Raw genomic sequence first — 26,927 nt, forward strand, 5'->3', positions numbered from 1 at the left:
TTTATGAATTTGTTTATTTGTACGTTTTTTGTTGTAAAAATGCTGTACAGAGGGGTTACAGTTACATGATCAGGGTAATGAGTACATTTCCTATTGAGTATTGTTGCCTCCTCCTTTGTTTTCCCCCTACCATCCCTTCCCTCCCACCTCCCCGTCTCCCTCCCCCCCCACCCCCGCTGAAGTTGTAAAGTTTGTTTTCAACATAGTATTTGTACATCTGTTTTCAACATCATGTTTTGTACATCTCATTGTTACAATGGGTCAACCTGTATCCTTATTTAAGCACTTATTAATGCTAAATATCTCTTTGCGAAATCTTTAGGATTAAATACATATGTATTTAGTTCTTCTTTTCCATATTGATTGCTTTTATTTGCTTTTCATACCTATTTTCTCTGGTTAGAACTTCTTTGTGCTATGTTGACTAAGAAGCATGAAAGTGAGTATTCTTACACTGTCCTTACGTTATACTTTCCTCACAGGAAAAGACTTCAGTCCTTCGCCATCAGCTATAACAACTTTTGTGGGTGTTTTATATATAGCTTTTTATTATATTGAGATAGTTTCCTTCTATTCCTAGTTTATAGAATGTATTCATCATGAAAGAGTACTGAATTTTATCAAATACTTTCTGAATCAATTTAAATGATTTTTTTAACTTAGTGTAGCGTATCGCATTGATCAGTTTTCATATGTTGAGCTATCTTCAACTTTCAGGAGTACATCCCACTTGACCCTGTGGTATAATATGTTTAATATGTTGTTGTCTTCCATTTGCCTGTGCTTTTTGAGAATATACATCCTTTCTATGTCAGTGTACATAAGGGATATTAATGTTTCACTTCAACAGGGCTTCATTGGTATTTGATTGTTCCCGGTTTTCTCTTATCATCAGGTTTGTTTTGAAGAATGAGTAATCCTTACCTCATTCTGACTTCTAATTGTATTAATTTGAATTCTCTCTTATTCCATCCAGTTAAAAGTTTGTATTTGGGTTGATGTTTTCTTTTCAAATTTGAGATGCTCCTTCATTTTCACTTCTGTTGGCTGGTCTCTGTTTCACTTATTTATTGTCTAATTTCTACTGCTTATTTCCTGCTATTACCTCTGTATTTATTTTGCTCTTCCTTTACGAGTTCTGTAAGTTATTTTGTTGTTTGAGATCTTTCTTATATTTTCATGGAAGCATTACAGATAGAAATTTCTCATTAGTCCTGCTTTCTCGACATCGGATAAGTATTGCTACACTGTGTTTTCTAGTCACTTCAGATTCCTCCTGAGGCTAGTCGGCTGATCTCCTGATTATTTAAGAGTTTGAGGTTTAATTTCCAGAAACTTGAGAATTTTCTAGTTTAACTTCTGGTATTTATTTCTAATTGTACCACATTGTGGCTCTAAAACACATATGATCTCTATTTTTTAGAAATGTATTGATGTTTATTTGTGGCCTACCAGATGGTCTATTCTGTGAAATGTCTCTGTCTCTGGAAAGAATGTGCCTGCTGTTATTGTGAACAAGGTTTTGCATGTATCTATTAGATCTTGTTATTACATCTTCTGTTTCCTTACATACAATTTCTGCTTACTTATGATACATGCTTTAACTAACTAAACAAAATTTGTAGAATACTAACAAGTCAGTGTGGGCTAATCTGCACAGTCTTCTTGGGTTATGAACATTTATTCCAGACACTGCAGGTGAAAATCTTTGTTAGGAAAGTGTTTTCTTTAGAAATAACAAATGCTTTTAAATTCCCTATTAATGGGATTTTTTATTCGAGTGTTTGACTAAAAAAGATAGTAATTCAAGAACAGTTTTATAAATAAATTGAGCAAAAAGCTATAAAGTAACATTCTTCTCTAAAAGTCTTTAAAAATGGTAAGATCATCTCTTTGCTTGAAGCTTATTTTTAAGCTCTCTTCTTCCTTTAAGTAATGTATCCAAAATATCCAGGCACAAACATCAGAGATATAGCTCATTTTATAAGTTATTCAAAGGCCACAACTTCTGGTTGGAAACATAATACCAGCTCACAGTCTTCAAAGGACCCAGACTGGTGAGTATCAGGAAGAGATCATGACTAGATGAAAACATGATTGTATTTCATCTTGAAATGAACAGTGGTTTGCCCTATTATTACAAAGACCTAGAAGTATCAAGAAACAACATTTTGGACCAAACTACACATTAGGATCATGGTTTTCATATGCTTTTAGAAATCAGAAGAACTGGGTATGCTGCTCAGTGCGAGAGAATTTGCCTGACTTACACAAGGCCCTGGGTTCCTTCTACTACTAAAATGAAATGAAAAAATCAGAAGAGTTATGGATCCTAAATATGTAAACAAAACTATATGACTAGTTACATATAATCGTTATTTGAGAAGTGGTATTTAATATAGGTCATTATAATAAAACAAATACCTTTTTGCTTTTCCTTTGGTCGGTCATGGGGCTTGAACTCTGGGCTTGGGCACTGTCCCTCAGCTCTTCAGCTCAAGGCAAACGCTCTACCACTTGAACCACAGCACCACTTCCAGTTTTGTGGTGGTAAACTGGAGATAAGAGTCTCCTGGACTTTCCTGCGGGGGCTGGCTTTGAACTGTGATCCTCAGATCTCAGGCTCCTGAGTTGCTAGAATTATAGGCCACCAGCACCCAGCACAGTTACCATTTTTAAAATATTATCAGCCCCATATCTAGATATCTTAAAAGGTTATACCCAAAGAAGATAAGTTAAATAAGTGGAATACAATTCATACTTGCATATTAAAAGGAGACAAATAGGAATTTAACGAGTTAAGAAAACTGCTCACAATATGTGGCTTTTAAATAGTTGGAGATTCATTTCTAGTTCAAGTATATCTGATCCCAGTGCTATGACCTTTCTGCCCTCTCCTACCTGCTCAGGGACAAACCTGGAAGAGCTCTGTGCTTCTGGGACTTGACCTTGAAAGCTTTGTGCTTCTCACTGTTAGAAAATGATCCTGGGAATTTCATCAAGCCATTTCCCTTTCTAGGTCTGTAGCTCCTTTTCAGTTTGCATGTCTAAATATGCTCCTCTGCCTACATTCCTTGATTTAGCTCCCTCTATGCACAAAGCTAAAGAAATAGCAGCCTAACCAAATGCTTGTCTCTCCATAATAGGATAACTGTATGTGTATGTTATTCTTGCCCTCAATTTTCCAATCATTCAGCTAGTTAAAATGTAGTCCATTTAAGACAATCAAGTACAAAATTCTGTATGAAAATCCAAATACATTCCAGCAATGTTGTGATTTCAAAATGTTTTGCTGAAATCTTAAATCCCTTATGCATTTAATTTCCTAGGTATCCTCATACTGACATTAATGTTTACCCTGAGTCTTATTCTAGGGAAAAGTACATATTATTTCTAATACCTACATTTCATTGCTTCTTGTCTTGATTCACGGTAAGGCTGTCTTATTTTGTCTGTTGTTGTTATGTCTCCTTCCATCTACTCTTGTTCAATAATCTAAGAAGCTAACTAAAATGCTAGTTTATGTTCTTGAGAACTTAAACTGAAAATAATATTTTATGGTCACATGGCCTAATGATATAGTTTCTCTGCCATTTATCATCAGTAGTTACTATTTTTACCAGATCTTTTCTTTCTTATATAATTATTCCAACTTCATTGGGGTATGTTTTATTAAATCACAAAGTTAAAAATGATTTCAATTTTATAGCCACCTTAGAACTATCATTAATTTAATGCCTTTTCTATTATTAACAACATTTTCCTCCATTTATGCCTATTTTCCAATGCTGAATGTACATTTAAATGAAAAGCAGTTCATATTGTGGAGAGCACAGTGGTAAAACACCAGTACTTGAAAGGTTACTCAGTTAAGCCACTCATATTGCCATGAAAAATAATTAGCATGTGTGAATGAAATTCAGTCAGATATAAAGCCAACTCCTTAATTTTATTATTTTCAGGTACAAAATAAGTAGCCAGCCCACTAAGTTACACTTTTACCCACACTATATATAAGTTCAGAGTATATATGTATGGTGAGTTATGTTCTATTTGAAGAGAAAAATAGTAGCAAGAATATTTTGTACTTAATTTACTTTACTCATTATCATGCACAAACCTTCACTTGTATGGAACAGTAAAGTGAAACAGAGCTTCTACATGGCTATTCTGTGCACCAGGAAAGCTACTACTTATATGTGGCTATTTATGTTCATTACAATCAAATAAACTGGTGAGAGAGCTGTCTAATGTACATGGGTTCTATCTTCACACGCGTGCACACGCACACACACACACACACAGAGAAATACATTCATTAACTTCAATGTTCTACCTACCTCTAGGCTGTTCAACAGCTGCATGAAGCTAGGGATTACCACTATGGACAGTACACATGGGACATCTGCATGATCCCAACACACATAGAACATTCACGTCATATTCTAGGTGACACTGTTGTTTTGCAGTCCTCACTGTGTTACCTTAAATTGGACTTTGAGAGTAATACACGAAAGGGAAAAGGCATGTGCACGTGGGGACACATAAATGCTCATGAAGTTTCCAGTATTTCAGTATTAATATTTGAGTGAGGAAGGTCAACAGTCAATATATCCAAATGGAAACAGCCTGGTCTAATATTCCAATATGTACCTGCATCTACACACTTGGATACACACACACACACACACACACACATGCTTAGACTCAAACACTTGAATGCAAAAGCAAGATCAGAAAATAATGTTTGTCACCACCAAGGGTACTAACATACCATGGTATTAGGGGGAAATTTAACAGTTTTTACATGGTATACTATGAACGGGTGAACCATTCAATCTGTAATCTGCTTCCGTGAGGCACTGTAGATTCCCACATTCATCTTGTATAGAAGTAGAAGAAGTACTTCTCTTTCTTTGTTTCTTTTCTCTTGAAGAAGTACTTGTCAAAGCGCATGCAAACCATTTGGGACATCTTAATTCTGATGTCTCAATTTGCATCCCATGAACAGCCTGAAGAATGGCATGGGCTTGCGATTCAAATCCTGCTAGTTACTGAGCTCTGTGGTTTCCTCATCTCTGGAAGGAGAAGAGTCACTCTATCCCTTCAGGCTCCTAGGAAGACAAGTACGATGGAACACTTCAGGACTAGCCACAGGCACACATTGCAAGCGTCCTGAGGAAGACTGTTGGTCCTCACTCCATCCAGCCTTCTTCCTACCCTGCCTCTTTCTTCCCAGGTGTTTATCATCTTCCCTTCCCATGTCATTTCTTTCCTGTGCTCTGCCACTGGCTTGATTCCCTCTGCTCTTCCAGACTCCTAAAGCAATGAGTCTGGTAGGAAGAAAGAGAATGAGACCCGAACACAAAGAGAAGGAGAAAGGAAGTGGGAAGGGGAGAAGGGAGGCTCCTTACTCACAAAACCATACGCTTCCTCTTCTAGTGCCTGAAAAAAAAATGTACAAAATCGCATTTGATTGTATTCTATTTCTACTCAAGTCGCGCTCTGATTTTTTTTAAAACCACAGTGATGATTTGATTACTTGAATTCACCAAATGAACAGTACTTGTATTTCTTATTAATGGAGTCCTTAGGTGGTTGTATGAACGTTTCCACGTATTCTATAGTTGATTCGATTTTGAGTGATGAGAGGGCGAGGAGGAAAGCCTGTGTGTTTGGATATGTTGTCTCTAATTTCCTGCTGCAAAGCTTTGATGAGAAATGGCCTCATTAAGCACTCCACTTATAAGTGGCGTGCAAGGCTTTGTTGTTCGAGCACTTACGTGGTCATTTCTCTGATGCGAAGGGCTCCCAGACAAAATGCACTGTACTAACCAAAGCAGGTGAAGAATGTTTATTCTGTTCTAGTTCGTAAACAAATGCTGCTCTGTAGAATGACGGGGGGAAAATCCTAGACCTTCTCTCCCTATGGTGAGCACATCAAGGCATTCAGAGCCTATGTAGTCTCCTCTGACAGAGAGGAGTAGAACCAAACCGCCTCCTCTCTATTTCTAAAATTGAAATGGTCATCCCCTCCCCTTTCTGCTTTGTAGCATTATTGAGGTAACTGATGACCAACTTGTTAACATCACTGCACAATGCACCTGAGAATTTACCATTCCTTCTGTTCTATGAAAGCTACTGCATCAATTTGGTTTCACTCAGCAATTTGGAGCCAGCAACCCTAAGCAGATTTTCCCCAGTTGGAGTCTAAATAACCCCAACTTCTAGTGGAAATACAGAGAGATGAAAATATTTGGAAGAGTAACTTTAGTAGATGGATACTTTCTCCTGGCTCAGAAAAGAACCTTCTAAGCATATGGCTGTAAGTTCTTTACAAACAGGTCTTCCACCATTTTTGTAGCTTAAAGCAGTCAGTCATTTTTATCTAGGATACGTTTTTCTCACCATAACAAACATGATAGGGTAGAAATTTCTTCTCTCATCATTGATGTCCTGGTTCTAGAAATAATTTCATCTAACCATAATTCTCTATTTTTCCCCGTTCTCTACTGTCTCTCTAAACACATGCTCAGATCCGGTGATAAGCATGTTTTGATTTTCACCTATGCTCTCTCCTTCCTGGGTTTAAGGCCCACTACATAATTATAGTAGACTCCGAAATATACATGCTACTGACATCTTTTCTAGTTTTTTTTTTTCTGGATTGCATAGTTCTAGGAAATCAGATTTCCTAAAAACAGTATTTCACGCTTGATCAAAATGTTCTGCAACTTATCATCTTTGATTTGACACTTGACTAAAATGTTCTGTAACTTATCATCTTTTATTCAATAATAACAAGTAGTTTAAGAGGACATGAATGGTATAAATTGACAGCAGCAGTGAGAGGAAGGCAGTGGAAGAGGCAACACTGATCAAGATGCAATGTCAACTGGGCCCCAGCGGCTCACACCTGGTAATCCTAGCTACTCAGGAGGCTGAGCTCTGAAGATCGGGGTTCAAAGCCAGCTTGAGAAGAAAAGCCCATGAGACTTTTATCTCCAATCAATCAAAACACTGAAAGTGATGCTGTGGCTCAAGCAGCAGAATGCTAGCCCTGAGCCAAGAAAAAAAAACCCTCAGGAATAGCACCTAGGCCTCGAGTTCAAACTCCAGGACCAGCACATACACAAAAAGCAATTGCTTGTAACCTGACTTTGGAATTGAAATCCTGTTTTACAGCTATTTAAAAAAATAATTAAAACATTATAAAAAAGAAGGTCTGAGGCTCAGCTTTAGACAATTTACCTATAAAATGAGGGTAGCCATTTATCCGTTTAAGTCTTTATTACTCATTGATGAGCTTCTCCCCCCCAAGATGACTTCCTTCCATATGTTATAGGCAAATAAGAAAAATAAATGTGTCTTCTGTTGGGCAATGTGTTAACTATACAAGATGAAAATGTATTGTGCATTTCAAAGAAGCTAGAACAAAAGATGTTGAATGTCCCTACCATAAGGAAATAATAAATGTTTGAAGGATCAAAAACATTTATTCTGATTTGAACATTAACTGGTATATACATATATCAAAATACCATATTAAATCACAAAAATAGACAATGTGTCAAATAAAGATATCTACTCTATGCCACATACTAGATTAAGTTAACAATTAAAAATATTAAGGAATATAAGTGGTTATTAAAAGGGCCTACTTGGGCATCCAACAAACATTAGTACTAGCAAGAAGAAGGATAGGAAAAGAAGGAATAGGAAGAAAAGGAGGTATTTGCATTGTCTTTATTAGTCCTACTAGGTAGTACACCTCAATTCCTACAAATTCTCCCTGATATTAGCTTATCCTACTTCTCCCCTCAGCCTGTCTCTCGAAGAACTCAGCAAAATGACCACCATCTTCCCAAAGCCTCAGTAATCCTCAAACATTTCACTCTGTTTTTTGTAAAACCTCTAGCACAATTTCTTCATGAAAAGATTCATCAGTGGAAATGAAAAGTCATGTCGCTGCTTATTTTTTAATGAGTATACACCCCTACACAAGTATCTTACAGACAATGCCCAATAGTAATTTATGAATGAATGGAAGAATGCTGTAATGAAGACTTCAATGGAAGCATGCACATAGGAAAAGCAGACATCACAGAATCCCCTGGCAGCCATTTTCCATAAACACATGGGACATTGGGCAGTGACACTGGAATCAAGAGGGCTGAGTTCCATGCTCCAACTTTTCAAGACCTGCTATTTGTTTCCTTCATAAGAAATTTGGCTTTTCTATCTGACAAATGCCGAGACATTTCTTTCTGAGATGTTTCCCTGATGTCCACCTTGATAATAGATCTTTATCGATTAAAGAGGATTTCTTCATTCTCCTTCCTTAGAATCAAGGAAGGCATCCCGACTGGTCAAGTTGCTGGCATGTGAAGATTGGTCAATGAGCAAATCATGTAATAATCTCACCATTATTTGGACAGTGTTCCTGGAAAAGAAAAAGGAAAGATAATCTTTATTAGTGTGCTAGTTGGATTAGCAATTAATTCAATTTACAGAGGATTATGTGTAACCAAGTAAAAGTGAATGCATTATATTAATTGCCTCCTCTTTAAATATGAATTGTTCATCCTTTTAAGAGATCAATGCTATCAGCTATATTTGTTTTCCACCCATTACACTTAATTAAGCCGTTCAGGTCCAGTAGGGTCAAAGGTGTCCAGGAGTATTTAGCATCTGACAGCCATCCAGTGGCTCCTGTCCTGTGATGGTGGTAGCCCTGGTTTATGGCAGTGAGCAGGAGTTTGTGCTAGGCAACAGCTAGCATTCTCATTTTCTCTAATTGACTTGTTGGCAGTGTTCACAGAGATGGGAAAGAAAGCAAGAATATGGAGCCTGGACCCTGACAAGCACTTGGCATGGACGGGGGCCACACAGTGAAGTACATAATCTGCAATGAATAAGAGACTCTGGGCTGTCAATCTGGCACATGCCACTGGCATTTGATTCACACACAGTAGTAATTAAAAAATAACGATGCCCTTCCCACTAGCTTTCGTTACCAAGAAAAGTATCTTGGTCTAACCCTGAAGAGCTGTCTGCAAATCGTTTGATCCAATCCTGCAGCCCCAGAGAGCAAAATTCATTTAGCAAATGCTAAACAACACTCTTAGAATAATGGGTCTCTTGCTCACCAAATCCCGAGGGAAGAAGAGTCAGGGCTGCTCCTCATGACCCGTCCCTTGTCATTGACAATCCCTATAATCAATAAGTATTCGCTTATGCCTCCTCTTTCCAGGCCCCACAGGCCATAACTGGCCAAGAGCCATCTATTTTTGGATATTTAGAGTTATAATTTTTTCAGCCTCCTTCATCGCAAATTGATGTGGTCTATGAGAAAGACTGGCCAATCAAAGATAACAATCCAATCAATAATTTCTAATCCATGAAATCACTCAGAATATCTATAACTAAAAAACATTCTCATAGTCACTTACCAAAATCTCAACCATACAAATCACACAAATTCAAGTAAGAAAATAAGACTGCATGTTAGTGCAGAGGCAATCAATACATTTTTCCAGCCTCCACATCTGCAGCATTTCAGCAAATAAAGAAAACTAAATTTACTGTCATAATTGTCACTAAGTGTATTCCTGAACAATGGGGTCTGACCATAATTAATGATTAATTCATTTGGAATTCATTATTATATTATTAAATGTGTTTAACTCATTTGGTGCTTCTATAGAGGGAGTGATTCTAGGCAATTCTATTGTGATTTACTGATTTTAAAGTTTGAGCTCTGAGCATGTGCAAGAAAACAGTTCCACATTGCCCTCTAGTGGCAGATCCACAAATTACATGCCTTTGTGAAGATGTTCTCAAAGAAATCTTCCTCCTCAAGATAGTGTCAAAGAAGTTGCAGCTATTGCTAGACACCAACCCCCACCCCCCCAAAAAAACTGATCAAATGAAGGCAGCCCTGTTTCCATTTAACCAGTAAATAATTGCTATTTTAATTGTGTTGTTTAGTTAGATTTAGTATAGGATCAAGCTCACTAAGAAAAGAAAGTCCTTTTGTTTCTGAAGATGGTCCAGAGTAAGGATTAACCGAAGTATAATGCAAAGTCCAGAAGGAATCCAAAAGCTGTCACGGAGCAGGTGGATTTTGAAGAACAGATGAGCAAGCTCCTTGGAGAGGGCTGTCTCTTTACCTGTTTTGCTTTTATTATTCTGTGTTACTTTAGAAACATCCATGAACATCCCTGGAGCCTCAAATTACTAACAATAAGAAAATATTGAACCAAGACATGTCCAGGACTTCCCCTAGCTCCATGGGCTGTCCTTACGCCAGCTACAAGTGCAATGCACATCTGTGTGTTCTCCCAGGAGCCCGTGATCATGCCCTATTACTTTTGTAATATATGCTTCTTTTTGTAAACATACTGTAGAGAGGGGTTACAGTTACATGAGCAAGGCAATGAGTACATTACCTATCAATCATTGCTACCTCCTCCTTTGTTTTTCCCCTGACATCCCTTCCCACCCCACCCCCACCCCCCCGCATCAAAGTAGTAAAGTTCATTTTCAACATAGTGTTTTGTACATCTCATTGTTACAATGGGTCATCCTGTATCCTTATTTCTGCATTTTGTTATTTCTCTTCCCCTCCCCAAATTAGAAAAATGTTTATACAATATGCAGAGCATCTGAATCAAATACAGTGACAACAGGGGTTATACCATGGGGGAAAAACATACAAAAGAAACAAAAAAAATCACACAGTACATTATAAATACATTAAAAACAATAACAAGGAAGATAAAAACCACTTGTGTTCCTATTTTAGGATTCATTTCACTTAGCATCATCTTTTATGGTCATTTGTACATAACTTTTGACCTCTTCTGCTTGTCCTAGACATATACTAGTTATTGAAAATAAGAGACACCATGGGACCTATGTTTCTTTGGGCCTGGCTTACTTCACTTAATATAATTTTTTCCAAGTCTTCCATTTTCTAACAAATGGGGTGATGTCATTCTTTCTGATGGAGGCATAGAATTCCATTGTGTGTGTGTGTGTGTGTGTGTGTGTGTGTGTGTGTGTGTGTGTGTATCACATTTTCTTGATCCATTCATCTACTGAGGGGCAACTGGTTTGGTTCCATATCTTAGCTATGGTAAATAATGCTGCAATAAACATAGTTGTTCTGGTAGCTTCAGTATGGCCTTGTTTATGAATGTTTGGATAAATGCCCAAAAGTGAGATGATCGCTAGGTCATAGGGGAGCTCTATGTGGAGTCTTTTAAGTAACCTCCATACTACTTTCCAAAGTGGCTAAACAAGTTTACACTCCTACCAACCATGCAGTAGGGTTCCCTTTTGGCCACATCCCCTCCAGCATCTATTGTTGTTGGTTTCTTGATTATAGTCATTCTAACCAGGGTGAGGTGGAATCTCAGTGTTGTTTTGATTTGCATTTCTTTTATGGCTAGAGGGGTTGAGCATTTCTTCATGTGTCTATTTGCCATTCTTATTTCCTCTTCAGAGACAGTGGTTGTTTCTTTGAGGATTTGTTGTTGGGGGATTTAATTTTTTGAGTTCTAATTATGTATGTCTAGTGAAGATCTCCCAATCTGTGGGCTTTCTATTGATCTTGCTAGCTATATCCTTTGCCATGCCGAAGCTGTGCAGTTTCATGCAATCCCATTTGTCCAACCTTTCTTTGATTCATTGTGTTTCTGGTCATAATCTATCATTTAAGAGGGAACATCTCTGAGGTGTGCATGATATAGTTGAATTTGTAGAATTGTGGTGACTACATTAATTCATTCGCCCAACAGCTAGCATATGGTAAGACTCCAGCACATTTTAGGGGTGGAGGACACTCCATTATGGGTCATTTGCATATTTATAAGGAAAAGAGATCACAGGCTGCTGGAGAGATCAAACCAACCTGTCTCACCTTATGCCAAATGATGTATGGGGCTTTTCTTCCTCACCCCTCTACTGCACATGTTACCCTCCAGACTTTTTGCCCCAGTACTGGGGGCTTTTGTTCAGGGTGCCTGGGCACTTTTCTTTGGCTGATCAAGGCTGATACTCTACTACCTAAGCTACATCCACTTCCTGGTCTGTGATAGCCAAGTGGGAGTAGAGCCACACAGACGTTTGTGCCTGGGCTGGCTTTGAATCAAGGTCCTCAGATCCTAGTCTCCTGAGTAGCTAGGATTACCAGCACCAGCATCCTGCTGCTATGCAGTGAAAGTAAAACAGTTAAAGGACTTTAGTGTGTGTGTGTGTGTGTGTGTATACACATGCACACGCGCACGTGCCAATCATGGGGCTTGAACTTGGGCCTGGGTGCTATCCCTAAGCTTTTTTGCTCAAGGTTAGAACTGTAACACTTGAGCCACAGCTCCACTTCTGGCTTTTTTTTTTTAGTAGTTTACTGGAGATAAGAGTCTCATGGACATACCTGCCCAGGCTGGGTTTGACCCGCAATCCTCAGCTCTCAGCTTCCTGAGTAGCTAAGATTATAAATTTGAGCCACTCATGCCCAGCATGTTGTGATACTTTCATAATGGTTAAATATACCTTTTACTTTTTAAATGAAAAATGATATGCACTTCCAAAGAGTAGAGGGTAAGAATCTAGTAATGCAATGGGATCTTTCTCCGAGTCTGTTATTCAGAGAGGGGTGAAGCAGGTGGGAAGTGGAGGTAGGAGCACTGTGTCCCTGGGCCACACTGCCCACGTACCTGGAAGTACTGACTACTAACATGGAGTCAGAAGCCAGAGGGCCTATCCAGATGACAACTCGTAACTCAGAATTCCTGTGAAAATTAGCTATGTAGATGTAAAACAGGGATACCCAATGTCTTTGTGCAAATGAAGATCCATGTCATTATCAGTGTGCATCCATCTTCCTTGCCACATAATATGAAGTTTTAAAATGGGGGCTATTGCTCTTACGGTGGACATCTTGGAGAAGACCAGATCTCATTTCCTACTTTTCCACGAGTATATACATATTTACATATGGTGGTATGTGTTGGAATCTCTCCAAGCTTATCTACTAATGGCCACAGGCTTGGATTCATCAGCTTCAACATACTATAACAAAATCTTCAAGGCTACGAAAAGTCCCATCCATAGCAGCCTTAAATTCAATCCAAGTATTTATTTTCTTTGGGCATCACACATTTGTTTATTTAAGATCTCCGCCAACAGTGAATGTGGATTTCACATAAATTCTAGATGTGCGAAGAATCTGAGACTCACATCCTTCTGCCAGTAGTGTCTTAGACTTCTAAATAGTGGCTCCCCAGGTGGAGCCCTTGTCCTCATTAACTGGGGGGGCAGTTTTCTCATTCTCTTGCCTCAAAAGCTAGACTAAAAGTAACTCCTCAGCATGAGTTTGCTGTTCCTGAGCTCATTCTTGCTCCCTTTGTAAATACCTAGGTAATGCAAACACATAGACGTATGAGGTTCAACCAAATGGAATTGAACCACAAAAAAGCAATTTCATATATGATTAGATTCAAACCTAATATAAATGTTTATATTGCCATTGTGTAGATGAATCATATGTTTGAAATCAGATTTAGTTTCTACTGTAATAACTAAAAAGGAGATTCATCCTGGTAGAGAAGTGTTTCGCTGGCCTGCCTGTATGGATTTTTCATTATTTCCCCTTTGCTGAGCTTTTTTTTTTTCATCCTACCATCCTCTAACCCTAAAACCTGCCTTCCTCCAAAAACTCTGGTTCCAGCTCTACATCAGCTGAAAAGTTTTCATGACGCTGTCCCTCACTTATTTTTCAGGCCTCTGCTCTGAGTTAATATAACATTCATAAGTTATACCATTCATATCTATTATTAATTTCATGTTGTTTTTTCCCACTTATCCCTTCCCCAGAATTAAGTTACTGACTTGATAATAAAGGTCCATCTTTTACAAATATTCTTGGATGTTGAAGAAGAGCATTTGTTCTCTGTTGATTTGTTACTTTCCTACTAGCTAGTTTGCCAACATAAACTGAAATATATATTCTCTTATGGAAAGAGAAAGCAATCATTGCATGGCAGTCATTTGCCTACATGAATTATAAACTGATTTTATGTTTTTCTTATGTTTATCTTATCTTCTTATGTTTTATCTTACATTTTGGCTTTAGGGTCTGATAAAAAAAAATCCAGATTCAGAAAGCCATATGTGTGGGATGTATAGCTTAGTAAGCAATGATAACTTTGAACGTGTTGTGTTTCTTTGTTCTCTTTCCTATAAACAATTATCCAGACCAATGATCGAACTAAGTAGCTTGGATCCTTTTGACAGTTCTAAGGAGGATAATATGATCTTTTGTTAGGGGATTCTTAGTGTTTATTATTTCTCTAGGTTTATCTTAGCAATTATGAATGTTTACTGCCTATATCCATACATTCACTGGGTGGGCTGCAAAACAGCAATTTTTCAATTCTATCACTTAATTTCTGTTCAAATAAAGCTTAAGAAAACTGTTTATACTATGGAGTTACAGGATAAAGCTTACTTGGGAAAGATATGATAAGTGATCAATTCCTCACAGGTTTTCCAAATAATAATTTGGTTTTTTGTCAACCTCCGACATGACTCTTATTAGTCAATATTACCTGTATGATTCCACACGTTTGGCTTCAGTTCATCGAAACTCTTATCGTTATCCCTACACAGACTGGCCTAGTCCCTCACCAAGGGAACACTCCTTAAACGGACCTCTGGATTCCCTTGACCTGATACAGTCTTTGGCTGTTCCCCTCTCTTCCTCTTCCCCCCCCCCCCCAAGTCCTGGGGCTTGAACTCAGGGCCTGGGCACTGTCTCTGAGCTTCTATTGCTCAAGGCTAGCACTCTACCCCTTGAGCCACAGTGCCACTTCCAGCTTTTTCTGTGTATGTGGTACTGAGGATTGAACCCAGGGCTTCGTGAATGCTAGGCCAGCACTCTACCACTAAGCCATCTTCTCAGCCCTGTTCGCTCCCTTTCTAGTATGTCAACATGTTCCGGCTCAATCTGCATATTTCCTATTTCAGGCTTTACCAGTTCTGCAAGAAACCTGTGTCCTTTCCAGTTGGAAATACTTGCCTCAGACCTGAAGTCCGCAGCATGCTAACAGTGCTTTCTACTGTTGGTTCCTCCATTTCTGGAGAACCACAACAGAGATAGCATACCACTGCCATTTGAACTGTATCCAAATCAATTCGAGGACTCTACTTCTTTTGCAATCTATCTTTATGCCCTTCCATTGCACATCACAAGCCTAGGTCTCAAGGACACAAGGGCTACTAGAATTAGAATTTCTCAGGTTGACTCTTATCATAGTAGTACCAGTGTGCAAATGATTGTGATATTGTTATCAATGATAAATTATTGGAGCATTTGTTTGCATTCACTGTCCCTATTTTCCCTCAAATCTGCTTTACCATTGCAGTTTGTTGCTGTTTTATATGGCCACCTGTTACAAAATAAAATCTCTCTTCTAACCCTCACTTAGCTGTGGCTCATACAACTAATCATTCACCAGTTAGACATTAGACCAGTGGATCCTCTACTTATCTTGGATGCCAAAAGCACTTTTTTTGGGTTTTTTTTTCCCCGAAGTTCTGGGTGTCAGGGGAACAGTATTATATGATTACTTGCCAGTAAATTGCAGTTTGATTACTCCATGCATTATGTTTACTGTTAACTTTTGTTGACTATGAAATCCTTAAATTATATTTTTTATCTAGAAGATCTGAAATGAATTACTGTAAATCCTTCTGACATAAAATGTTGGTGTCAAAATGCCCGATAATGATCTAATTCCTCCAGATGTCAGATACTATTTTTATCCACATGTCAAAACATGTATGTCAGAAAAAGGAATATTTTTAGTATTTATTCTCCTTTCTGGTTTTTGTCTCCAAGGACTCTGACTACCTGTATGTATGTTAGGTCTTTATTGTGTTGGTTGGTTACTTTTATTTCTTTTGCACATTAATTCTTCCTTGATTTATGTCATTTCAATTTTAGTTTTTCTAATTGTGATTCATGTATCTGTTTCATATCTAACAGTTCATTTGGGAATAGCAAATTAGAATTTTAATCTATTTTTCTCATGTATTTCATCTACTTTCATGCTTTTTGTGCACTTGTCTTATTTTATCTGGTTCTAGATTTAATTTTGTAAGGAATTTTTCCTGAGCAAATGATCAGTTTTTTTACCCTGAACTTCCAGTTGCTCAAACACCTCTTCTAAATCCACCAAGTTTCTTTTCCTTTCATTTGTGCTAGACTGGGATTAAACTAACAATAGATCAAAGGGATCTCTATGAACTCTTGCTTTTGTATCCAGGGTAGGTGCTATCCTGGAAAGGAGAGTTTGCAAGTCATTTTCAAAGTTTGTGTTTCTGCCTTTCCATCTGACCAGCAGTGTTTTCAGGCATTACATGACAGGTGCTTTAGGGTTATCCTTATTCCTAACTAAATGCTTGTTTTTTAAAAAAATAGAAAATAAAACATCGATGTAGATAACACACTGATCATAAGGCTGTTGGCTGCTTGTATACCTCTACTTCGACTTTAGGGTTTGAAGATGTATCTCCTCCCATGTTTTTATTATTACTCGAAATGCCTTTGGTTTCAACACTTTTACTACCTAATTTATATCTAGTCCTTTGTGTCTAGTTATTCAGGTTTAATATCTAGTTCTTTAATTCATTTTTCATATGGAGAATCAAAAGTGATTTTAAAAAATCTAATGGCCACATAGTCTTCTCAGAATCCACTCATTTCTAAACAACAATTTTCTTAATTGGTTATGCTAAAATTGTGTTCAGGAAAATGTTTACCCTGAGTATTTTAGAGCACGGAATAAATCAACATTTTCAACTTGTTTCTGTTCTTCTCTAGAGTCAAGCTCCCATTATGTAATCTCCCTAAAAGCTTTTAACAATGCAGGGGAAGGCGTTCCCCTCTATGAAAGTGCCACCACCCGGTCCATAACAGGTAAGAGAAACTCTTCCATGCACTTCTCACAAATCAGGGTTTGGATTTGGGCTAATACTGACAAACTGAAGCAAAATAAAACCAAGTAGGAACAAAGAAGAAAAAAGCCCTTAAATGAATATGTCCATTTTCTGAGTGTTCTGAGCAGTATATGCATCTATGGGTGTTCATGTCTTTCTACAAACACTTGTATGCACATAACACTGTCCTATTTCTTTTTTCCCCCCCTCAAAATGAAATAGAAGGAGTGCTGAGATAATGTAGACCTCTCTTCCACTGTCATCTTAGTAGCTCTGTCTACGGCCATACCACCCTGAACGCACCCGATCTCGTCTGATCTTAGTAGCTCTGTAGTACCACTGAGGCAAGAAAGTCCCTGATCAGAGGCAATCAGATGCCCACATGAAGACAAGCTTCTCTGTACCAGGTCCCTAGGCTTATATGATTCACCTGAAGTAAGGGTTTTATGAGTTGGACAGTAAAAGCAGCCAATAAGAACACAATATAAACAGGATGGGTAAAAGGTGAGCTCACAGACATTTGGAGGCATTTGTTAATAAATCTGTGCTTACTTAGTAACAAAACTATCGGGTTGTTCAGAGCTCTTGGAAAGGCACTTGACTGTCACCCTGCCCCTCAGACTTAAGTGTAAAGCATGGAAGTGAAAGTCAAGAAGTTTGTCTCTTCTTTTAATACTTCAAGCCATCTCTTCGTACACTCACACCTTCAGATCTCATTAAATTGTCATCTGTTTTTGCTTAATGAGAATGAAGGATCTGAGATAGTAAGCTGTAGTTTCCATGGCAGACTGATCAGAGAGCGTGAAAAATGACTGAAATATAAAGTCCAGATCAGTAGTAATAAATGGTTAGAACGAGAATAGTGAGATTCTGGGACTTTCGTGACCTCCAAAAAATTTGTTTTCCAAATCCACAAGCTCCATTTATAAACATGTCATAAGAAAAATACTTGTACACGTTTGCAGGTATGATGCTATGATTTCCAAAAAATACCAGCATTTTATTCATTTCAGCCAGATTTTCTTTTAAGATAAAGTTATTGTTTTGGACTCTTGGAACCATTGACGCTGGGTTTCAAGCATTGATACCTGCCCAGAATCAGATGCAAAATATAGGGCATGAGAGGATGTATTTATTTTCATCTATTTGGAGATAAAAATATAGTATTATGTCATCAAGATGGCTCCTGACTCCTCAAAATAGGGGAAATAATGCACCTTGCCTTAGAGAATATTTTCTAACAAATGTGTTATCTTCAGACATGCAAACAGAGGTCTAGGATTGTGATATACAGTATAGTGGGCAGGTGCTTGGAATGATTACTTCCCCTTCATTATCTTGCTCTATAAGAAGGGAGATCTCTGGGAAGGCAGATTCCTGTAATTCACATAAGGTGCCTGTCTCCTGCCTCAGGTAAAAACCCCAAGGAGATGTGCATTCACATAGTGACCTTGATCCATGATCAGGTCATACCAAATCATACTAAGACCAGACTTCCAACCCTCTTGTTGTTCTAACAAACTTAAAGGCCGTATGGACCATTGAACTGACAAATAAACAGTTAGTTTTCCAGCCAGACCCTGGCGGTTCATGCCTATAGCTACTCAGAAGGCTGAGATCTGAGAATTGTGGTTTGGAGCCAGTCAGAACAAACAGATTCTTGAGACAGTTCTTTTCAAATAACCAGCAAACCACCAGAAGTAGAGAGGTATGGCTCAAGTGGTAGAGCAGCAGCCTTAAGTCCAAGAATGTGAGCTCCTGAGTTGAAGCCTTAGTACCAGAATATATATATATATATATATATATATGTATATATAAACATAAATATATATGTATATCTATATCTACATATTAGTCATTCAGCAAAACCAATAAAAATAAATGTTGTAGCATTCAAATGAATTGAAGATGAGTCACTCAGGAAGAACCAGGACTAGTATTATCGACTTCTTTCACTGTGACATTTGTTGTCACTCTTTAATTCTCTGCATCTGGCATTCTCAGAATGGTTTCTGAAGACCAGTGATCCATAAAAGCTTGGTTTTATTTTCATAATATGAGTCTCATCCTCATGGATGAGAGAAATCAAACGATACCAAAGCTGGAAAGTGTATAAGAAGCTTTCTTATTAAAGAAAAGCCAGTAATAGATATGGAAAGAATTATATCTGGCCAGTCCATTCCAAAAAGAAAGAATAGACTTTTTTGGATATTAAAGAATTATTTTATTATGTTTCTAAACATTGTAGAGAACATAGGACAAATAAATGAAACCAAAGGTTAAGGTTCTGGAAGAAAATCTGTCGATAAATGTGTCATAGGGACACGTAAAAGACAATCTCTGTTTTTGAGCTCCTGCAAAATATTCCCATGAGCAGTCTTGGAAAACTGCCGGTATAAAATAAACACCAAATAGATCAGAGACAATAAAAGCATTGAGCTAAAGTAAGCACCAGGCTCTAGAGCTTCCTAAATTCATGTGCTGATAGATTTTGGAGTCTTTAATCCAGACAAGTCATCTCAGTACTCTACCTGTTGGAGGAAGTTCCTTGGCCATGTGCCAAAAGAGTTTAAGTTGTTTTCTGTAAAGCTTTTTATTCCTTCTTGTGATAACAATATGTTATAAATTTCTAGAAGGCCAGAAGGCAAATAAATATCAAAGAGAGAATGAGTAGGTTGTATGAATTTGTTTATGTTCCATTGTTTTTATCATTGTTTAAATGAAGGACATATCAGATGCAAAATTTTGTTATTAAGTTTCTTTTGAATTTAAATATAATGCCTGAAAATTCATGAGATTTTACTAAAACATGTCCTGAGAATAAGTTTCTTGCTTAACAAAAGATTTGAGGATATATATGGACAGATATAATGTCTATATGTACTTATCATCTATCTGTCTTTCTGTCTGTCTATCTATCTATCTCATATAAGGTACCCAATAGGAGAAAGAAAAAAGATCCTAAAAACAAAGAACTTTTAAAATTAGTTACTCAAGCAACTTCTGACCAAAGAGAAAAAAGACATTTGCAATAAATATAATCTGTCATGCTTGCTAGCCTCTGGAACGCTTCTATGTCGGAAATGCTGCATATCTGCTCTATTCAGTATTGTAGACCCCAGATTCTTGTAAGCATTTAGTACTTAAAATTGCCTAAGACAATGAAATACTTTTAAAATAATTTTTATTTATTGAATTAAAATGCTAGTGGTTATTGTATTAGACAAAGCAACTGCACAAGATGTACTGAGTAAAGTGACAAGATAAGTATGAAAATCTTATCTTCTTCAAAGGAGGAAGGAAAGTAATACCTGGATTATGAAAGCCTATAGCGAGCTATCAATAGGACAGATTGGTGGGAATTTGAAGACACATTCTGCAAGTGACTCCAAGGAACTCAGTAACATTCATCACACGTATTTTGCTGTTGTAAAATCAAAAGTAGAAGGGTCCTAGTTCATGATGCAGATGCCTAGGAGTGGTATGACTGGGTCATACATAGGGAAGGTCTATGTTTACTTTGGAGGAACCTCCAGGCTGCTTTCCAGAGTGATTGTGCTAGTTTACATTCCCACCAGCAGTACACTAGGGTTCCTTTTCCCCCACATCCCTGCCAGCATTTGTTGTTGTCAGAATTCAAAACATTGGCCAGTCTAACTGAGGAGGAAGGGAATAAGAGAGAATGAGGACACAGATGATACTATGTGAAAGGAAATGTACTTATTACCTGATGTATATAAAGGTAACCCTGCTGTATAGCACTTCTAAAACAACAATAAAGTAAATCAGAAAAAAAAATGTAGAAGGGTCTCTACATGTCAGCCAGAGAACATAAAGTTAACATGTTTGCTAACTCAATTCAGATAAGCAATCAAGAGATTGTAGCCCTAAGCACAAGAAACTTAAGACTCCTTCCACGGGATTTAAATTTCTATAGTCAGCTGAGAATAGAAGCAAGTGAGTCAATACTGGCTTTGGTTTAGCAAAAAGAAAAACAAATCTTGTACTGCTGCACAAACCTGATGAATGACTCTGAATGTTGTGAAGGCTCGGGGTTTTTCTTCCCTCTTATTCCTTTCATAAATCTATTTGAGTGTAAAGCAACCCTTAATAAAAAGAGACATCAAAGGAAATACAGAAAACCTGGGCTCTGCCATGAAAATTTTAAACATTCTCTCTCTTTCTCTCTCTCCTACCTTTTGTTCTGTTTTGCTTTTCAGTTTTACAGATAGCTCCAAAGACCCCAGAGAAGTAACGCACTAAATAATTCACTAGAAGGCAAAATGGCAAATAGGGGATAGGATAGGAATTTGAAAGCAGGGGACCAAGTGAAGTAATTAGAACCTGCCAGAAGCCACTCAGCTCTCAACTAGACTGTTTAAAAGTAAATAAATAACCATGTGTACACTGCTGAAAACACTACATTGCAGCAGGATCTGTCTCTTATTCCCAGTCTGGGAGCTCTGCTCTCACATCTCCATTGTTTTGAGGGAGAATACACATTGTATAATATGAAGCTTAATTTTTAATGTGAACACATTAAGTAAAAGTAACTCAACAGTGGACTATTAGCACCGCCACCAAGTAAACTTCTTAGATTATGATCTCCCAGCATGAAAAAGAAGTACAAGACATTAGGGCAAACTTTCATGTTTTAAAACTTATTATTATTCTCAACTATATATTATTCTCAAAGTTCTCATTATATTGTGGATCAAAAAAGGTTTGTACCTCAGAGAAAAGTCTCCTCAGGTCAAGTTCAGGTGGCTGACTCTTGTAATCCTAGCTACTCAGAAAGCTGAGATCCAACAATGCATGTTGGAAGCCAGCCTGGGCAAGAGTCTGTTTGACTCTTTTTCGAATTAATCATCAAACACAAGCCAGAAGTGGATTTGTGACTTCAGTGGTAGAACACTACTAGCCTTGAGCAAAAGAGCTCTGGGACAGTGCACAGCCTTAAGTTCAAGCCTCAGGATGGACCCTAATAAATAAATAAATAAATAGAAAAAAAGATCTTGTCAATATGTAGGCAGTTCATTTTGTGGTCTCATCCAAAGCTTAATCTTTGCACTCAACTTGAAAGGTCAGAACAAGCATGGTGAATATAGGAATGCCAGCAAAGATGAAAATATGAGTTATGTATTGGTTAAGAGTAGGGGTGATATGGATATTTCTATATGTTCTGTAAGGATTATAGTCTAAGAAAACTATGCTCTAGCAGTTGCTAGTTCAAAAACGAATGATCAAATATGAACTGACCCCTGTGACCAGGTATATTTCATTATTCTGGTTTTCTGAAATCACTACCCAAATCTAGATTGGTGGGGTTCTTTGCTCTTTATACTTTGTTTGTTTCTTGCCTGAACAATATTTATGTAGATACGCTCTAGGCAATAAAGAGATCACTGGAGTAACACAGACAAGCTAGAGAAGGAATAGAAACGAGACATTGGCATTTCAATCAACATTTATTTTCTTGGCAGGAAGAAATAAATCAGAGACACCATTTTATGTTGTTATTTGAAATCGTAAAAAGTGATGAAACTGATCAATATTATACAAAGCCTTTTAAGAGGCGATGCGCAACATTCCAAAGGGGAGGGGGGCTTTGAAAATATACAACCAGAAGTGACAGCCGAATGGATTTAAACCAAATAAGGAAATGACTGTGGACGAATACTGTTGATTTTGTAGCGTAACAGTAATGCTTCTAATACGTATTTCTGATGGAATTAATTGTATTTTTCCCTGTTCTTCTCGTGTTCCCTCTTCATCATTATTGCCATGCATTTTAACCCATCGTGATGTGTTGCCACTGGTTATTTCTTTTTTAACGCCTTTGTTTGCCTTTGTGTTCGTTTGTTTCATTATTCGGCGGGTTTGGAACCCAGATCCCACTGACCCCGTTGACTATTATCCTTTGCTTGATGATTTCCCTACCTCTGTGCCAGATGTGTCCACCCCCATGCTCCCACCAGTAGGTGTCCAGGCTGTCGCTCTGTCCCACGAGGCTGTCAGGGTGAGCTGGGCCGACAATTCCATCCCCAAGAACCAGAAGACATCTGACATGCGACTCTACACTGTCCGGTGGAGGACCAGCTTTTCTGCGAGCGCCAAATACAAGGTGAAGGTTTTGCTGAGTGCATGAAGTTTCAAATGAACTGCCACGTGTTTGATCTGCGATTTTCAGGAGTGTCCTGGAGTGTCACGACTTCTCTATGACTGGGGCTTTTTACATGGGGAAATGAAACATTGTAATAACTCATGATCTAAAATTAGTTCCAAACAAGTAGGTCTTAGGAAACAACTATCAGACAGCATAACAAACATCAAAGGCTATAAAACAATATTTGAATTCAACCAGAGGCTGGGTTTGTCACCATAACTTCAATCCTGCATGAGAGAATGCTTATTTTCCTTTGTACTTAACAGGACTCTGATAAAAATTTTCTAGCTTGACTTTAGCATTTTTCCTTCAATTTGGAATCTAGATTGACACCATAAATAGCACAGGAACACAGACTCAAGGAAAATATAACTGGGAATAGATACTTTGGAGGTATTTTTTGTAGCATCTTCAGAAATCTCCATAAGCCATTAATTCTTCTCTCCCTCCCTCTTTCTCTATCTTCCCTTCTCTCTTTGTTCCTTCCTTCCTTCCTTCCCTCCTTCCTTCCTTCCTGTGCTCTCTCTCTCTCTCTCTCTCTCTCTCTCTCCTTTGCCACTCAGGGCCTGGGTGCTATCCTTGGGCTATTTTGCTCAAAGCTACTGCTCTACCTCTTCAGCCACAGGTCCCCCATCCAGTTTTATTTGAATGTTTGTTTTTGTGATTATTAATGATTAAGAGTCTCTTGGTCTTTCCTGCCCAGACTGGCTTGGAACCTTGATCCTCAACTCTAAGTAGTGAGGATTACTAGTCACCAACAGCCTGATATCATTGACTTTAACCTTGACTTCGTTTGCCTTTGAAAACACTTTCCTGCAGTAAAGAAATTGAGCTAATGATACAAATTATAACAGCCCATATCCCTTTCTTCATCACTGAGCCACCTCTCAACGCCTCTAGGTGCTCTTGGGGACAAATTTGAGACACTGTCATTGCCAATTTCAAGTCTCTACTGTCCAACCTCTGCACCTCTACCAAAGGGTTATTAACTGAATAATTATGTTACTTTCTAAACAGAGCTTTAGCATGCACAGACACAACAGAAATGTAAACAACAACAAACAGATTAACAAGTGATGATTGATCACTCATTTTGTATCGGTAAGATTGTAAGACATAGAGAATTCATTTGTGTAGAAATAAAACATGTTCTTGATATCTTAATTCACATATTCCATATAATTTTTGGAATGAGTTATCTACTCACTTGCATAGGCATATTTGAAAGAACACTAAAGCTCGTCAACTGACCTAATGTTTGAACCCACATTTCAAACTTCATGCTTCGCAAGAGGATACCTAGGAGGGAAAAATGGAAGCTTTGGGAGTAAGAAAGAAGGTAAATAATGTACAACAACAAAGGGATCCTACTGCTCAACCCCAGCTCTTCAGTTTCAGAGCATCGGCTTTCGTCTCTACTCCTTGCTCCTACCTAGAGTGGCTCAGGGAGAATTAGATCTTTTCTCCACTGTTCCTTCCACTGAAATACTTTCTCCCTTAATCCAACCTCAAGCCAGCGGTGATTTGGAGGGGGATGAAAATGTCCTTTGGGAATTTCTGACTCCAACCCAAGAGAGAGATAGCAAAATCCCATGGATAATTCTGTTAAGTCTGCTTCTTTCTTCCTGTAGCCATGCTAGAAGAGATTCTAGTGTCTTTCCAATTTTAAATCACATAAAACTCACATTTCCCCATAAATAAAATTTTAGTTGAAAGCATTCAACAAACAGCTTTCTTTAATAGTGTTGAACTGTTAGACCAGGAAAAAAATGTCCTGGCAAGTCCAAATAGTATCTCTGATATAAGATATGTAGCAAGTACCCCATATATTTCCTTACAGTGCTAGTTTTAAGACCCAGCACAGTCATAAATAAAGCTAACATCATCAGAAAGGACAATCAAGGAAACATATGAGAGTGTTAAAAATATCTCTTTATAGATTGTCCAATTTTAAGTTTACTTTTCAAAGATGACTTTCCCCACTTTCAAAATTTTATACTCATAATTGCTATGGTTTGTAGATTCATTCATTTCACAGAATGGCTATGGACACTTTGCCAGAATTTGAAATGTTCTAAAGACAATGATTGTTTTCTGAAGAATGGTTTTAGCTCCAAGATTTCTTGAGGCAAATGATTTCAATTGAATAGTTTGTGCGGCAGACATGGAATATTGAGCCTCATAAAGAACGCCTGTAAAATGAGACTCCAACCCCAAAGGATTTGATTTTAACTATTCCTTTTCCTATTATCTTCCTTAAGGCTTTCAATTAATAACATGCCATTCTTTACATACATATCACACACACACATTCACACACACATACACACACACTCACATACACATACCATGCTACACCTACATCCTGAGATAAAGAGTTTTAGAGGAAAGAGAAGGATATGTTGAGTGGTGTAGAAACAGAAAGGATATATCTGGTGTACCAGGAAGACATATAAGCAAATTACAAAAAAAAAATAGTTGCCACAATCCTGATACTCATGTTTAGTTGTCCAAAGCTATTTTGGCCTTCCCAATTAAATGGAGGGATTTCTATCATTTCTATTGAAATACGTATTCTCATACTGTTTTATATGAATGTCCACATTCATTAATAGTTTCCTAGAACTCTCCAGCTTTCATAGGAATGTATAGAATATCCGCAGTGGTTCAAGACTCAGTCTTCTTCCTCAAGATGAAACTCAATAGGAAATGTGACTCACAACTCAAATGACATCTAACATTGGTTAATTTGTGAGTCATTTCGGCTGACATTTATTTAATACTAACACTGGGCCTGTAACTATTTTACATAACTTATTTCCCATTCGTTATAATGCTGAAGTTAGTACCATGCTTATTACAGGTGAAGAGTGTCAGAGTGCTACTGAGTATTATGTGTTTCAAAAAAAACCCAGTAACTGGCCATAACTTCCCATGGGATGACTGGACTTAATGGTTCTGTGCGTTCCCAGAGCAAACTGATTAAATTTGTGGTAACTATAGAGTACAAATCTTATAGGTGATGTTGTTTAGTGATACCCTAAATGTCAGTGATGCCTCATTTCCCCTCCTACTTTTAGGTAGAAGACTCAGGTATTAGACGTGATCACAGACCAGGGCATATTTGATTTCACTTACTAGCCAGCTACTTTGTGTTTTGTTTGGTGGGATTCCACTTCTTGATGATACAAAGTGCTTTTATGTTTATAGAAGCCATATTTTACAGCTGTTTTAAAGAAGTTCTTCTGATAAATGTTTTGGAGGTCATGAGTTTAACAGGATGGATGGGCATATATGGAAATGTTATTAATACAGTTAAATATTTATTTTGTGTCATAACAAAATATAGGGTTTTTCATGGTTATAACCTAACCTAAGAAAGATTCACGGTATAATAAAAAAGATTTACCATATTATAGTATTAAGGGAGAGATAGATAAAATATCTGTGGTGGTGAGGATATACAACAAATGCAATAAATAGAGACGCAAAAGTCAATATTTAAGTTTGGAAGAAAACCAAGTTCTAAATAGCAACCGTAAGTAGATGTTTAAAAGAGAGGTAAATAGTTTCAAATCTGTCAGGTCATATGGGAAATATGCTTTAGCCTAGGAGACAAATGTGTTTTCACATTATTACCATGTTGATGTTTGCATAAGCAATAAAAATATAAGATACATCATTTAACTTTCTACTAAAATAACTTTAATTTTTGTAAATGGCAAGGATGGATTCAGAAGGCTTAAAATGAATC

At 37.6% G+C, this 26,927-nt stretch overlaps 1 protein-coding gene across 1 annotated transcript in view; it reads left to right on the forward strand.

The window, feature by feature from the left end:
* Positions 1-26,927, forward strand: part of Dcc (DCC netrin 1 receptor) — a 992,977-nt gene that overhangs the window by 864,771 nt on the left and 101,279 nt on the right. Inside the window, exons 16-17 of the mRNA XM_042675181.1 lie at positions 16,892-16,987; positions 22,899-23,131. Of these exons, the coding sequence (XP_042531115.1) occupies positions 16,892-16,987; positions 22,899-23,131 (329 nt within the window). The remainder of the gene's footprint in view (positions 1-16,891; positions 16,988-22,898; positions 23,132-26,927) is intronic.

Source organism: Dipodomys spectabilis, unplaced genomic scaffold (assembly GCF_019054845.1).
Source record: "Dipodomys spectabilis isolate Male_0828 unplaced genomic scaffold, ASM1905484v1 ptg000024l, whole genome shotgun sequence".
Classification (NCBI taxonomy): Eukaryota; Metazoa; Chordata; class Mammalia; order Rodentia; family Heteromyidae; genus Dipodomys; species Dipodomys spectabilis.